The 15,380-nt window shown below is 42.1% G+C and overlaps 1 protein-coding gene across 19 annotated transcripts in view; it reads left to right on the forward strand.

The window, feature by feature from the left end:
- Positions 1-14,846, forward strand: part of APBB2 (amyloid beta precursor protein binding family B member 2) — a 251,129-nt gene extending 236,283 nt beyond the window's left edge. For 17 of the 19 annotated variants that reach the window (XM_053253571.1, XM_053253575.1, XM_053253568.1 and 14 more), the window contains 5 exons: positions 2,262-2,349; positions 4,191-4,274; positions 5,859-5,974; positions 7,272-7,451; positions 9,175-14,846. In XM_053253571.1, coding sequence (XP_053109546.1) covers positions 2,262-2,349; positions 4,191-4,274; positions 5,859-5,974; positions 7,272-7,451; positions 9,175-9,342 — 636 coding nt within the window. In that variant the 3' untranslated portion in view covers positions 9,343-14,846. The remainder of the gene's footprint in view (positions 1-2,261; positions 2,350-4,190; positions 4,275-5,858; positions 5,975-7,271; positions 7,452-9,174) is intronic. The other 2 variants (XM_053253573.1, XM_053253583.1) reach the window with 1 other exon arrangement.
- The last annotated feature ends 534 nt before the right edge of the window (positions 14,847-15,380 follow it).

Raw genomic sequence — 15,380 nt, forward strand, 5'->3', positions numbered from 1 at the left:
AGGGGGAAAGGATGCTTAACCCATTCCCATCTACCATTTCCCTATTCTAAATCCTCTCAGAAACTCTCTCTCTCACACACAAATACACACACATATGCATGTATGCACTCAGCTTTAAACAATTGCATTTCAATCCAGGCCTAAAGTTACCAATCCCTAATTTATTATTTTTAATTCTGGATTCTGTTTAGCAGTTGGATTCTGTTATGATTATATAAACCATCATGGTTTATAGGATGCCAGAACATCATCATTTTGGAGAGCTGGTCTTGTGGAAGCAAACACCACTTGTCCCCTTAGCTAAGTAGGGTCTGCCCTGGTTGCATATGAATGGGAGACTACATGTAAGCACTGTAACATCCCTTAGGGGATGGAGCTGCTCTGGGAAGAGCATCTTGGTTCCAAGTTCCCGCCATGGCATCTCCAAGATAGGGCTGAGAGAGATTCCTACCTGCAACCTTGGAGAAGCCGCTGCCAGTCTGTGTAGATAATACTGAGTTAGAGGGACCTAAGGTCTGACTCAGTATATGGCAGCTTCCTATGTTCCTATGAGTACAAAATGGTACTCAAAATGTTCCGACTCAGAACGGGGTCGTTCCATCGGAACAACCAGCTTGGCCAGTTGCTCCAGTAGAACAACCCAGGGCATTTGCCTTCCATTCTGAGCATGGGACGGAATGCAAACGCCATCCCATGCACACCCCTAGTCTCTAGGGCAGTTTGGGGAGCAGGCAGGCCATGGAAGCAAACAATCCTGCCATGCTGCCTAATGTTTTAGACTAAATGGGGCTGATTCAAAGGGCAGGGGAGAAAGGCTCATAAGGTTGCAGATGAGTTGCCCATAGACCTGCCCCAGGTATCTGCTTCTGCTGTAGATGCCACGCCCACATATGTGCCATGAAAATTCTCTGTGCTCAACAGCCCTTCCAGGAGGTTCATGGTGGTTGTTGCATTGCAATAGCATCACCCCAGGTTGCTGTGCAAAGCTGGGGTACTCTGTGTCAGCTTACAGAACCAAACTGGAATGAACCCGTGCAGTAGTCCTACAAATATATTTTTGGATGTAGTCGTTTAAAGGGCCAGGTTGCTAGAGTACCAGATTGCAAATAATGTGTACTGTATATAGTATCCTTTTTTGTTATAGTACATTTTATAAAGAGAACAAATATCTTCTGGTGGATTAGTGGGGGGCTTAAATCTGCCCATTGGTTCTGCCATTGTTTTTTTCATAATGGATTTCAGTATCGATTTCACTGCAGCAGTGGCGGAGCCAGCCAAACGGTGGCCTATGCACGTGGCTCAGGCTTGGGATAGCCCGAGTGAGTTTCCCCCCTCTCATTTCAGGCAGCGTTTGCTGCTTAACAGCATTAGGAAGGGAAACAAATGCTGTCAGGCAGCAAGCGCTGCCTGGAAATGAGAGGGGGAGGACTGGGGCAGGCCTTCTGGCAATTGGGCCATGTTCCCTTTGCATGTGGCATCACATGCAGCGGGGGCTCAAGCAGCCCTTTTCATTGGCGGCCTGGGTTCTTTCAACCCATTTGCTCAGTTGTGGCTCCGCCCCTGCACTGCAGATTTAGATCTCCTAATTTGTTCAGTGAGTTTAAATCAGGACTACACAACTTCTGCTCTTCAACTGAAGGCCCTTTAGACTGCACAACTCCCATCATCTCCAGCCACAGTGGCCAATAGGCAGGAATGATGGGAGTTGTAGTCCAACATCTGAGGAGGACTGAACTTGGGGTGCCCTGGTTTAAATGCATGGAGCCCAATTTTTTTTCATGAATACTCAGAAATAAACGTCATAGAGCTCAATGGAGTTAACCTAGTGACTTCCAAGAAAGTATGCACAAAGTTGCAACTTTATTTTCTTAACCAATCCTGGGTTTTACTATAAAACAGAAATCTTCATCTGATGTCATCTCCTGCCACCACTTAGTAGTGCTGAGCCTTTTTGTGGCTCTTTTCTGCAACAACAACACACAAAAAAAAAAACCCTAAAAAACGAACAAAAATTGGACAAGTTTTGGGGGCATAGCTGAAGAGCAAGGTACTGAGCTTATTTCTGCTTCCTCCTGCTTTTTCTTGTGATTTTCAGCACCCCCACCACCCCCAATCCCCATAGGGTTAAGGTTTCTTTATCCATGGTTTTGTTATCCACAGAAATTGGCGGGAACGGAACCCTCACAAATAATGGGGGCCATCTGTAGCTGCTACTGTACTATATGTTGGGAAAAATGCTTTATTTTCACCATCTTCTCCAGATTATGGCTGAACGGAAGAATGCCAAAGCTGTGGCTTGCAGCTCGTTACAAGAGCGGACAAATGCCACCCTTGATGTTCCCTTGCAAGGTACCGTAGAGCTGGGACCTGATCTTCACTGCATAATAATTTATTTTACCCGTATTTCATTTTGAAATGTTCCATTGTTTGTTATTGTGAAGACTGAATTGTCTTTATAATGATTTAAAAATAAACTAGTTGAGACAAGTTACAGTCGATCCAAACGTCAGAATTTCCTTATTAGGTAGGAACATCAACAATTTTGATTAAGTGAATTGAAAGAAAGATTAATGGCGAGAAACAAAGAGCCTACATCCACTTTAGGGTAGGACAGGCCAAGCTATTTTTCTGTGAGAGAAGCAAGGTTCACAGCAGGGTTCAAAGACTTACTCTTCCATATTAAATTGCAACCAGGCATTGTATTCAAAGAACATTTGTTGGGGTTATTTCAATAACCAGAGAGAGAGAGGTCCTCCTAAACAATGATCACATGGTCAGAAATATACTGCCCCTTCTACCACAGAAGCATTCTACTGCACTATAAAAGTGGAGAAATGATAAGCTTGGTCTTTTTTTTTTGCCATTGAGTGGCCAGCAGATTCCATGCTTTACTTACACTTCATGTTGATTGTAAAAGATTGTATAAATCCACTTGAGGATTGTGGGTCAATGTGTCAATAAAATGCTCAGTGTTTATGTCACACTAGTGTAGTATCATGTTTTGTGGTGGTGATTTGGTTCAGCGGCAGGCACTTCCCACCCTAAGCACATACCTGTTGACTCAACAATCCATTGTTTAGGGGTCTTATCCATTTGTCTCCAAAAAAACAGCAGCTGACATCCTGACTAATGAAGCACCTGTGTAACGAAGGACTGCTGGAACTTGACTGGGGCTTGTACACAACTCCCCCAGTCCCTCCTCATCAGGCCTGCACAATTTTAGCCCTCCAGCAATTGCTGGAATACAACTCCCATCATTCCCAACCATAGGACCAAAAGTGTGTAGCACATATACTGCTCTGCATACATCCTGTTGTGCCAGTGGATGAAATGTTCATTCTGTTCATGTTCTGGAAGAGAGGAAACATGGCACTGTTTCATCATTGTGTTGCCTCTCCTCCGGAACATGGGCATAATGGGGACGTTCACCTGCTTGCACAACAGTGTACATATAGAGGAACTGGGGGAATTGCATGTGAGCCCTAATTGTGTCCCCACAATCCCTCTTTGCACCTGCACTTAATTAGTCAAGCTGTCGGCCAATAAGTGAAGCTCAGCCTTTTACATCTCAGTATATATCTAACGCTTTTCAGGCCAATATTGGTTTAATCAAGTGGTTTGGAATTAAAAGGCTATATGTAAATCAGTGTCATGTAAATCAATTGCCAAACTTATGGTTTGCTCATATGAAGCTGCCTTATCCTGAATCGGATCATTGGTCTATCTGACCTGCTTCTGTTTAGTGACTCTAGCTGGCTGTGGCTGGCCAAGGTCTTTTCCATCCCTGCTTGGAATCCTTTTAACTAGACATGTTGGGGATGGAACCTGGGAAGAGCTGGATGCACAACATGTGTTCAGCTACTAAGCTATGGCACCTGCTGCAGCCTTTGTGCTGAACATATGCATATTCCTTTGATTATGAGGCATCTTTAGGCCAGCTTCCTTAGCCTGTGACACTAGAACACAGCCACATATATGATAAGAATGAAAGGCTGTGGCACTCTCTTCCTTAATTGCCCCAGAAATCAGCTTTTTAATATGGGATAGAAGGAGCGCAGATTTATTGGGATCAATAACGGAACCCCTAGAGAGCAATTACCTGGTAAATTATTTTCTTCTGTCATTGAAATAAGAATGTTTTGCCTGCTGTGACTGTTGATAAGCTGAAATTGATTTTTGTTCCCATGCAGTAGATTTCCCAACACCAAAGACTGAGCTGGTCCAGAAGTTCCATGTACAGTACTTGGGCATGTTGCCTGTAGCTAAGCCAGTGGGTATGTAGCAGCATCATTCACAACTGTGTTCATTGTTGTCCTTCAGCACCTTAATTTCTTTCTGCCCTTGGCAAGATAAAGAAGAACAGGAGTTAAAGCATGCCTAGATCTGCTCCAGACTTTGCATGTTTGGGATAAGTTGTTACTCTAATATTTTTGTGACTGTGAGTGTGTGAAGAGTGTGGATCTCATTTGTTGACTGTGAGCATGGATCCAGATAGTTATATTTCATTAATTATGTGACATAATTGATGTGATATCGTTTATGCTAGGTTAAGATTCACTGTCCCTCTGCAGGGATACATACAGCATGAAAGATCAGTGTCATAATAATCATAACCCTTCATGAAAGACTAACTTCCAGGATTTGCCTGCCAAGTGAGAGAAAACATGGTCAGACTGCTGACTGAGGGCCTGCTCAAACACAATACCTAGGATCCAAAGGAGCCATTCACCCCCATGGAGCTTTGGCTTGCATTGCCCAAGCTCCCTCCCTCCCTCCCTCCCATTACTCATAGTAGACTACTTCTAAAACTGAGGGGACTTTGAAAAGCAGTTTGTGATATGGCCTGAAGGTCAGATATGCAAAGCAAGACAGAGGCAGTTATCCCACCGGACATGCCCAAGTCCTCAGGCACACTTAAAAGTGGCTTCTTGAAGCCTGGCCAATTTTTCCTTAGGCAACCAAATTTGGTATTTGCCCATCTGTCCCATTCTAAATACTTGCATCAAAATAAGAAGAAAAATACCAGTTGATTGGAACTGAAAGAAGAATAACGTCAGCCACTTCAGCTCTGATTTCACACATCAAATTAGTGATTAAGTATAATCACCTGCCAGAATTGTTTTTTTTCAAATTACATTTTTTCAAATTACATTTGGGGCTGACCATAGCAGCTTCACTCTTCAGCACTGACACTCTTTATTATGGATAGCTTTCCTATTTTACCCTTTCACACAGGGAGCTACCTTTTATTGAGTCAGGCCATTGGTCTGGGGCGGAGCCACCACTGCGTGGCCAGCTTGGCTGGGAACATGTGCCTCTGCTTTTGCAAGAAAGAAGAGGCACTACCGGCCGCACTGAAAATGTGGCGCCGGCCGAAGTTTACTTGCAAACAGGGCACACTGCTCCATTTGCTAACATGGTTATGCCCCCTGCATCTGATGACACAGGGTGCATGGCAAGGGTGGTTGGGGCGGTGGCGGCAGCGGGATAGACAGGGGCCACCAGCGTCCTCGTTCCACCACTGCATTGGTCCATCTCGCTCAGTATACTCTGACTGGCAGCAACTCCACAGAGTTTCAGACAAGGGTTTTCCCCAGCTCTACCAGGAGACACCAAGGATTGAATCTGGGACATTCTACCACTGAGCTGTGGCTCATCCTCTGAAGATCTCGGGGCGGTACATTGTATTGCATTTTATCCTCATGTCAAGGCTGGTAGTATGTGAGCCAAGGTGATGCCGTGAGCTTCAGGGCTTGGTGAGGATTTGAAACCAGCTCTCCCAAGTCCAACATGCTAGCCACTACAATGCCTGCCACTCTTTTAGTGATTTTGTTGTCTTCCTCCCTCTACAACTGCAGGAATAGAGACACTGAATGGTGCTATAGAAAGTCTCTTGGCTTCCTCTAGCAGAGAGGATTGGATGCCCGTCACCATGAATGTTGCTGATGCTACCGTGACAGTCATCAGTGAAGGAGTAAGGCACAACCTGGCTTCTCTAAAATTAGAAATGTACAAAGGAATATTTGAGTTGATACTAGAATTTGACTCTTGTACTATACATTTTATTTACCCAGTGTTTATTTTTTCCTTCCAACTTTCCTTTTATTCAGGTTTATTGGGGATAAATAAAAGCTGTCATATGCAGTGTCAGAACACATTTAGCAACAAATGTGTGATTTTCATGGCATTTTCAGTTTGTTCATTTATGCCATATGTTACTATTTTCTCATTTATTATGCTTTCAATTTTTGTTATTTTTATAAAAATTACATGAAGGCTACTTCCAGAGAGGTGGGCATGTTAGTCTGTTGCAGAAAAAACAACCCAGTCTTGTGGCCTTTTAAGGCTACTATCACATTTATTGCAGCATTGGCATTCAGCATGGACTATTATTTATTACATTTATATCTCGCTTTTCCTCTGAAGAGCTCAGAGTGGTGTACATGGTTATTTTTATACTCACAACAACCCTGTGAGGTAGATTAGGCCGCGAGATACAGGACTGGCCCAGAGTCACCCAGTGAGTTTCATGGTTGAATGGGGATTCGAACTCAGGTCTTCCCAGTCCTAGTCCAACACTCTAACCACTATGCTATGCTGGCCTGCACTACTAGGCCTCACTCCTTCAGTTTCATGATGTGTCAGATTCGTGACCAGTAAACATGGACCGGGACCGATACATTGACCCACACCTGACATTCAAAAGTAGTTATTGATCATATTTTAAAGAAATGGACTTTTCCTCCTCTATATCTCTGTATATTTAGACCTGCCAGTCTTCATGCACTTAACTAAGAGGTCTCTAGCTCACAAAACCTTATGCTATAATAAATGTGTTAGTCTTTAAGGTACCACAAGCCTCTTGGTTGTTCGTTACAGGTAATTTACTTGTAAAAGTAGCTCTAGTTTTTAGCTATGGCATCTGCTTCTCATATATAGTGTTTACTGGAACACCTGCTTAAGCTGACATTTGAATAAAAGAAATAGATGTTTTCATTGTGCTGTTTTGTAGTCTTAAAAAAGGATAGAACACTGGAAGAATACTTCATTTGTGTATGAAGCTGTATGGCAACCTTGGGGTGCTCAATGCCAGCTACCTTAGTCAGCCTCTTCTCTGTGTATTTTGAAAGATTACTTCAGGCTTGCTCCCTTAGCTTGGAATTGATACAATTATATTCAAAGAATACTTGAGCACCCAGATGAGCAAAGTATTTAAACTCTAGCTCGAAAACCAAAACTTGTAGTAACAAGAATTCTTCCTGCCTAACTAGAATGAAGAAGAAATTGTGGTGGAATGTCGTGTACGGTTCTTGTCTTTTATGGGAGTGGGTAAAGATGTCCACTCGTTTGCCTTCATTATGGATACGGGGAACCAGCATTTTGAGTGCCACGTTTTTTGGTGTGAGCCTAATGCAGGCAATGTATCAGAAGCTGTTCAGGCTGCTTGTATGGTAAGTGACCATAGAAAACTGTAACAGAACTTGTGTAAATAGCAGAGCATTCAAGCAAGCAGTATATTATATCTCTACCAGGTTTTTATTTTGTGGTATTTAGTGTGAACACAATATGAAGCTGCAATTAAATAAGTGGTGCAGCGGGGAAATGCTTGACTAACAAGCAGAAGGTTGCCGGTTTGAATCCCCACTGATACTATATTAGGCAGCAGCAATATAGGAAGATGCTGAAAGGCATCATCTCATACTGTACAGGAGGAGGCAATGGTAAACCCCTCTTGTATCCTACCTAAGACAACCACAGGGCTCCGTGGGCGCCAGGAGTCAAAATCAACTTGATGGCACACACAAATTCTAGTTAGCTTTTTGATGTGCCTGCTAAGTCAGTTATTCTGTTTAGCGCTGAACTTAGATGCTAATCTTGTGGTAGAAAGCATGAATTGCCCCCTTTGCGAAGCAGGTTCTGCCCTGGTTTGCATTTGAATGGGAGACTACATGTGAGCACTGTAAAGATATTCCCCTTAGGGTAGGGCTGCTCAGCTTGGGCCCTCCTGCAGATGTTGGCCTACAGTTCCCATAATCCCTTGGCTGGGGATTACGGGAACTGTGGTCCAAAAACAGCTGACGGGGGGGCTAAGTTGAGCAGGCCTGGACATGGGGCCGTTCTGGGAAGAACAGAAGATTCCAAGTTCCCTCCCTGGCATCTCCAGGATAGGGCTGAGAAAGACTCCAGCCTGTAACATTGGAGAAGCTGCTGCCAGTCTGTGTAGACAGTACTGAACTAGATAGACCAATGGTCTGACGATGGAAAGGCAGCTTCCTATGTTCCTAGATCTTAACACATTGATTCTAAATATTAGTGTCAGTTCTCCTTGCCTCCTGTGCTTTAAGGCTCAGTATCACGAACTATTACGTGCACAGACTGAAAACCAGAAAAATAGCATAGCACATCAGAACAAGGAAACAAGCTTCTAGCCTCTTGCAAGAGAACAATATGTCTCTGTAGAAAGGGGACAATGGAAAGAACAAATTACAAGATTGATGAGAATAACCAGAGTTCCCTGCTTCAATGGTATTATTCAGCATCTGCTTTCAGAGTGTTTGGTGGGTATCATCCTTTAAAATTGTCAATTGTTCCCTTGGGCTAGAGAAGGAAATATTAGCACTAACCTGAGAATGAACAGAGCAGGGTAATACTCAATCCCAGCTACTAACATTAGATTATATTAGATTTCGATATATAAAGCTCATGACAAATCTGCTGACATGCGGAGTTGTTATTGGCTTTGTTAAAAAGGACCACTTATGCCCCATCTAAACTGCAATGGTTTCTATTTGTGTGCGTTGATTGTTGTCTACAGTATAATATAATTGTAGTGAAAAAACATTATAATAAGAATAGAAGGAATTGCTGAAGCCATAGAACTCTATCTGTGAGGAAAGATCCATTCTAGGATGGCGTGCCTTAGGGCAGGCCTGCACAACTCGTGATCCATTGGTGGAAGCGCACCATTTCAAGCAGCATAACCAGAAGTGTACCAAGCCTCTCAAAGGTCTCCCAAGAGTGGGCTGCATTTGGGGAGTGGTAAGTTGTACAGGCCTGCCCATTCAGAGGCAGACCCTTGTACACATTAACAGACACTGCATTTCTATCATGACTTGTAAAGCTGAAAGTACAGAGCCACACGGATGACTGCAGAACACCTTTGCTTCCTTGCAGCTACGATATCAGAAGTGCTTGGTAGCCAGACCGCCTTCACAGAAGCTTCGGCCGCCTCCGCCTCCTGCAGACTCAATGACCAGAAGAGTCACAACTAATGTAAAACGAGGGGTGTTGTCCCTCATTGACACTTTGAAACAGAAACGCCCTGTTTCCGATACACCATAGCAGACCTGGGGGGAAACAAGGATTCTTGGAACACCGAGCGGAAGATACAGTAGCCACACTAAAAAAGATGAACTGATTTTTGGCCTTCCAGTTGAAATTGGTGATGCTTTGTCTTCAAAGAATTTACCCTTATCAAAATGATATTCGACAAGCATGTTCTCTCATTCTTGCCACCATCATGTGATATGAAAAGAAGCATGAGTAATTATTTTATTTTATTTTTTTGCTGTGAGTTATGCACCATGAGAAGTGGGAGGTCTGTTTTCTGACTGTAAATACTATGAACATTACTTAAATCTACACGTACACCAGAAAGGAATATGGCACACTACTCCTAGTGAATTAATCCTAATATTCTTGGAGAGAACCATGCCCAAATGGATAGTCTCACCACCATTCTGAGCTGGATTTGCCACAAGTAGTCCTAAAATCCTATAGCACTTTCCCTTCATTTTTAACACCGACATACTTACCAAGTATTAGTTACCATTGTATTGTTGTAGAAACACTAGGCTTTTAAAAATGTTTACAAAACTGCATTCATTAACCAGTCTTCCATCTTGTACCCCATAGTAACATTTCTTCATCTTTTATCTGTAAATTAGGGCCAAATTTAAATGCAATATTAAATCATTAGTATCTCATTTGGGGCTTATTTTCAATTTACGATAGCCATGCAGGAGACCAATCTAGACCAGGACTGCAGGGGAAGGGGTGTTTAACCCTTCTGTGCCATTTCCCCACTGAATCCCTTCCCCCTTGAGGCTAAAGGGATCCCAAAGGTGCCAGCTGCTGCAATGGTGTTTTCAGGAAACTCATCCGAGCTTAGGAAGAAGAGGTTCAGCAGGAAAAGGGCACAAAAATTAAGATAAAATAAATCCCCACCCCCCCATCCTCGGCACCGATTGGGTCTCCATGCAGCTGCTACTTTAAAATGACAATAAGTCCCAAATGACACGTTTAACATCATGTCTAGTTTGTCCTTAGGTTCATTTTGAATATGACATAATTCCTACATAGGTAACACTTCTGTGTAGAAAAGTGTGTGCAAACAATATCATAGTAATTTGTGACAATCACTTCTGCTCCTGTTTCACTGTGTATACTGTGCTTTGGAAACTGCCCTTGGTCATCACTTCCCAGTGATGGTGTGCCAAGGTATACACATAAAATAGATGCATGTGCAGATGTCATATATGATATTATTTATGTATGATTTGCATGCTTTTTCTTGTATGGAAGTGCTGCCCATGTGGAAAATTCTTATTTCAAGTGACCTATGACAGTCTTGACATTTGTGTTTTTAAATACCAAATCCTAGTTAAGAGTTCAGAAAACAATCTGGAAGGATGCATTAGCTTTTCATTTTGAAACTAACACACCCCAGCACTGGTAACCCCTGACATCTTCTTAGCTGCTAGTTTATGCTGTTATCTTTTTTTTTTTTTAAATCCCATACAGTCTGAAAGCAAATGTAGGGATTGGCTTGCAGAAGTATATACAAGACCTCAAACCTTAAAGCCAATTGTCTTCCCTTATTACAAAATGCATTCATACTTGTACACTAAAATGGGCCTATATGTTCAAAACTTAAAAACCACAACTTTAGTACATGACCAGTAGTGTACAATTGCCAGTGTATCAAAAATTGGATTTCAGTGAGCTAGCATAAGAAAAAAACATCATCAGTGGGAAGTGTCCTTTGTTACTTTTCTTACTGTTAGAGTTACAGTAGGTGACCCAGCAAGCATATACAGATCTTTCTGTACTTGAGTTTTTGTCCTCCTACTTTATTTCTTCCCACTGAGATTGGGTGCTGAGCCAGTAGTTTTTTGGCACACACAAATGATACATTTTTGCTGCGCAAGACCCATTTTAATTTTCAGCTTTATGAGGAGCTGTAGAATATTGTAAATATAAGAAGTGATAAAAATTCTAATAGATCTTATGTTTAATGCAAACTGATTCCAATGTTTGAGCTCCAAAATTCTAAGTAAAAAATGTCCTGTTGCAGATTCCACAGCTAGCTTCACATGATAGTTCCTCCAAATTGTACTTATGCCATGTGTTGTTTTGGGTGGCTTCTTAATGTTTTTCAGATGAACAATTTCTCATTCACTGACATAGCACAAAGCTTACCTGCACAGCTGCCAAAATAAAAGTCACGGTCAGCCACAGTGGCAGAAATGGGGCTGGTTCATGTGTGACGAATGGTCTATGTAGACAGCAAGAAGCCCAACTTGGGTTACTGCACCCTCCCCTCTAGCACAGAAACCCTTGTTCTGTGAGCAGATATTATTCCCTATGTGGGCCGCCTTATGTCTTCAGACCACCACAAAAACTGGGTGAGTGGATCACATCAACTTTGCATTGTAAGGGCGGGGTTGGGGGGAGTGCAGAAGTAGTAAGGCGTGTGCTCCCAAGACTTGATGAGCTACCCTGCCATGGCTGCAACATGCAGCCATGTGTGAACCACTTTGCAATATTCTACTATGGGGGTGGACTATAGCTTAGTGGAAGAGTATCTGCTTTGCATGTAGAAGACCCCAGCTCCCATCCCTGGCATCTCCACCTAGGCCTGGCTGGGACTTCTCCATCTGAAACGGTGGAGAGCCACTACCAGTCAGTGTAGACTAGTACCCTTCATTGTAAGACCCAGGGACCAATGGCGGCTCCCATCAACCCAAATTGTTTGTTTGGGCCTGTGTGAAGCTTCAGCCAAAGCTGAATACTCTGCCACCATGTGGAGGTTCCCATTCTCACTGTGCTGTATTGTGCTTTGCTCAGCACTGGGCAGCTTCTTGAAGGGAAATTGTGCACGCTTTCCAAGATTACAGGGACTCAGAGTGCTGGGAAATACAGTCCTCTGCAGTGGTTTCCTCAGAGCGTTAATTGCTGGTAAGGTGGCTCTGAGGCCTTGCAGAGTGGGAAGTGGAAGAAGAATATAATAGAGCAGCAACTGGGAACAGCCTAGAGCTTAGCAAGCCAGTGTGAACTGCCCCCAAAGCCTCACCTGCATCTATGAGCACTTCCATTTTCCCACAGCGCACACATATATACCAACAGGTCCTCAACCTTTTCACTCACACATCAAAAATAATTGCTACTGCCACAAGAGTTGTGCTAACTTGCTTTTATATTCTCCAAAGGTAACATGGCTCATTTACACGTGCACGTTTGTCATTCGATGACTCCAGCATCAAGTGGTGACTTGCATGTGGAAATAAGCACACCCCACTGCCGCTCAATGGAGTCGGTTCACACATTCAGCTGCAAGTCATCAAGTGTTGAATTAAGTGATGTGCATGCATGTGTGAACTAGCCCACACTGTTGCAGGTGGAAAACTTATGCTGGAATTTAATAATGGTCTTCCTGAGTAATCTCCTCCATTTTAAGAGGTCTATATTGCAGGTTAACAAGACCAGAATTGAGCAGAGACCAACATTTTCATTTCAACAACCCCCTTTAATTTTCTAGTTACATTACATCACCACCTATGCAAAGGATGTATAGGAGAATTTACCACTTGTGTGAAAGAAGGAATTCAGAAGGAGTTGAGCTAGGTGGCTTCATGGCTCTAAAAGTTAGGTTTCTTACATGCTGTAATTTTAAAAGCAACATGTCAGGCCCATACTTTCAAACCAAGCAAATGCTTGGGCCTGTCTAAGCCAGGTACTTCCATTCTTGGTGCAATCTTGAACAAACCTCTTTCTTGTCCTCCCCATTTTCAGAAAGTGCATGCTGACTACTGGCAGCCATATGTCTCAAAACAGTTCAATAAGTTGGACACAAGTCGTTCTGTCTGTATTCTATGGCTATGCCCAATGTTCTTAGCGACTTAACCTCACACAGGAAACCTTAATCCATTTGTATCAAATCCATTATCTGTTTTCTGGACTATGACCTCTTCACATTCAGCAGAAAATGCAATAAAGAAAGCTAGACATGCCTGCTGAACGCATTAAGAAGACACAACATTTCTTTTCCTAGTAGTTGCCACACTAAGAGTTTTAATCCCGCAACTATTAAGTTGTGGTTAAATCTCAGCATTTAAGTTCCACTGGCTGAGAGTAGCATCCCCATTCCTTAAAATTAAGCTTTTTACACACTTCTAGGAACCGTATTCGTAGAAGCATTGTGTATGGAACCTCCATGTTTAGAGGCAATACCTCTGAATACCAGATGCAAAAGATAAACAGTGAGGAAGGCCATCATCTTGCCTGCGAGCTCCTGGAGGCATGGCATAGGCCACTGTTGGAACCAAATGTAAGCTTAGATGGACCTTGTTCTGATCGGCAATTCTCAGCACATTTTTCTACCACGGCCAAAATGTATATCTGGGTTAAGTGTGAAGAAATGCCAATGATTTTACTCAATGTTGTAGTGACACTTCTGTTATCTATGCATTCTTTTATATCTCACAAGGCAACCATGTTCACTATGCCTTGGATGTTTCATGCCTTTTTTTGATTAACCTGTTAAATACTGCTTAAATATTTTTATTTTATTTATTCTATTTTTACTGAAATATTCTTCAATTATGTTGACATATTACCTTTATTACTGGATGTGATCTCGAAAATTTATCCAGTGCTAAGTAATCTCAGTGTATTATAGGTTGCCTAAAGACAGGATTTTTGTAATTATTTGTAGTCACCTTTTTAATTATGTAGAAGAAAATGGCAAAATAATGTGTAAAGCTAACTTTTGTTATTTTTTAAATGCAAATAGCAAGTTAGATGCTGCTCTCAGAGGCCACCTCATTCATGTATTCTGTTGAAGGAAGATTATCCACCATCATCTGTGAACACTTAAAGCCTTTCTTTTTCTCCCCAGCCCTACAACACATAGCAGTTCTTTGATACTGCTGCTTTTTTTGCTATATAAACTAATTATTGTTTGTTTTAAACATGATGTTTTTCATGAAGAACCATCAACAAGAAGAAAGGCAAAATGCATGAAATGGTATCAAACCTACTACTCTTACAAGCAGAGTTTTTAATGATAAACGTTGTGTGCACAGCTACCCTACCTTAAAGGGCAGGGTAGCTGTGAAAGAGCTTTTCAGATCTGAGTGGAAGGAAGCCTGCAGAAACCGAAATACAAAGTCTGTGTAATTTGCTAAGGCTTAGGAACCTGTTTGTTTTTTAAGTAGTCTGAAGTCTATGAAACATGGTTAGCAAAACATCACATGTGGAGGAGTGTAATTTTTATTTCATTAGCCATACAGACCGAGTCTCTAGAATGTTGTCTTTAATATTATTAGTTCCTCTCTTTGGCAAGCATAGTTATTTTGACTGAGAGAAGTGTGAATGAACTGAAGTAGGTTTGATTTATTTCACTATCTGCAAAAGAGAGGGGGGATATACATGCACAGTTTATCAGTAAGAGCTCTCAGTATTAAGTAGTTATTTTAAAACTAAGAAAAGATTTTTCTCCACCATTGTCCACTTTTTACACAGTTAAATGTAATCTGTTGCAAGAATAAATTTAGCTGCATTAAGTGCTTGTCTCATTTGTCCATGCAACTGGATCTTAGGGGTTTTTCCTCCTCAAGCGAGAATGTTTAAAGACAGTTACACTCTTCATTGAAGCTACTTAGAAGTGTTTGGTTGGAGTGGTAGCCTTTCTCTCAAGATGGTGCAGAGAGTTATTTATATTTGCCACTGAATTAAACAGAAGACACAAGCATGGCTGGTCATTCCTTCTGTTGTACAATTTCATATCTTAATCTAGAGACTGTATAACACTTAAAGAAGTAGAGGAAGTTTATTAAAATGGATTTTTGAATACTTAATTCTGAAAATCAGAATGACATAATGGCTGATGCAGATATACTTGATTAAGACTAAAGCTGTCTGTGCCATCAATATGGCTATTGGCTGCAGTGTAGTGGCTAAGAACTGGGAAATTGCCAAATGCATGTATCCATATGCATGCACTAGCATAGGGATTCTCAACGTTGGGTCCCCAGATGTTAATAGACTTCAATTCCCATAATCCCCAACCCCAGTGGCCTTTGGCTGAGGATTATGGG

The sequence above is a fragment of the Hemicordylus capensis genome, chromosome 5 (genome assembly GCF_027244095.1).
Source record: "Hemicordylus capensis ecotype Gifberg chromosome 5, rHemCap1.1.pri, whole genome shotgun sequence".
NCBI lineage: Eukaryota > Metazoa > Chordata > Lepidosauria > Squamata > Cordylidae > Hemicordylus > Hemicordylus capensis.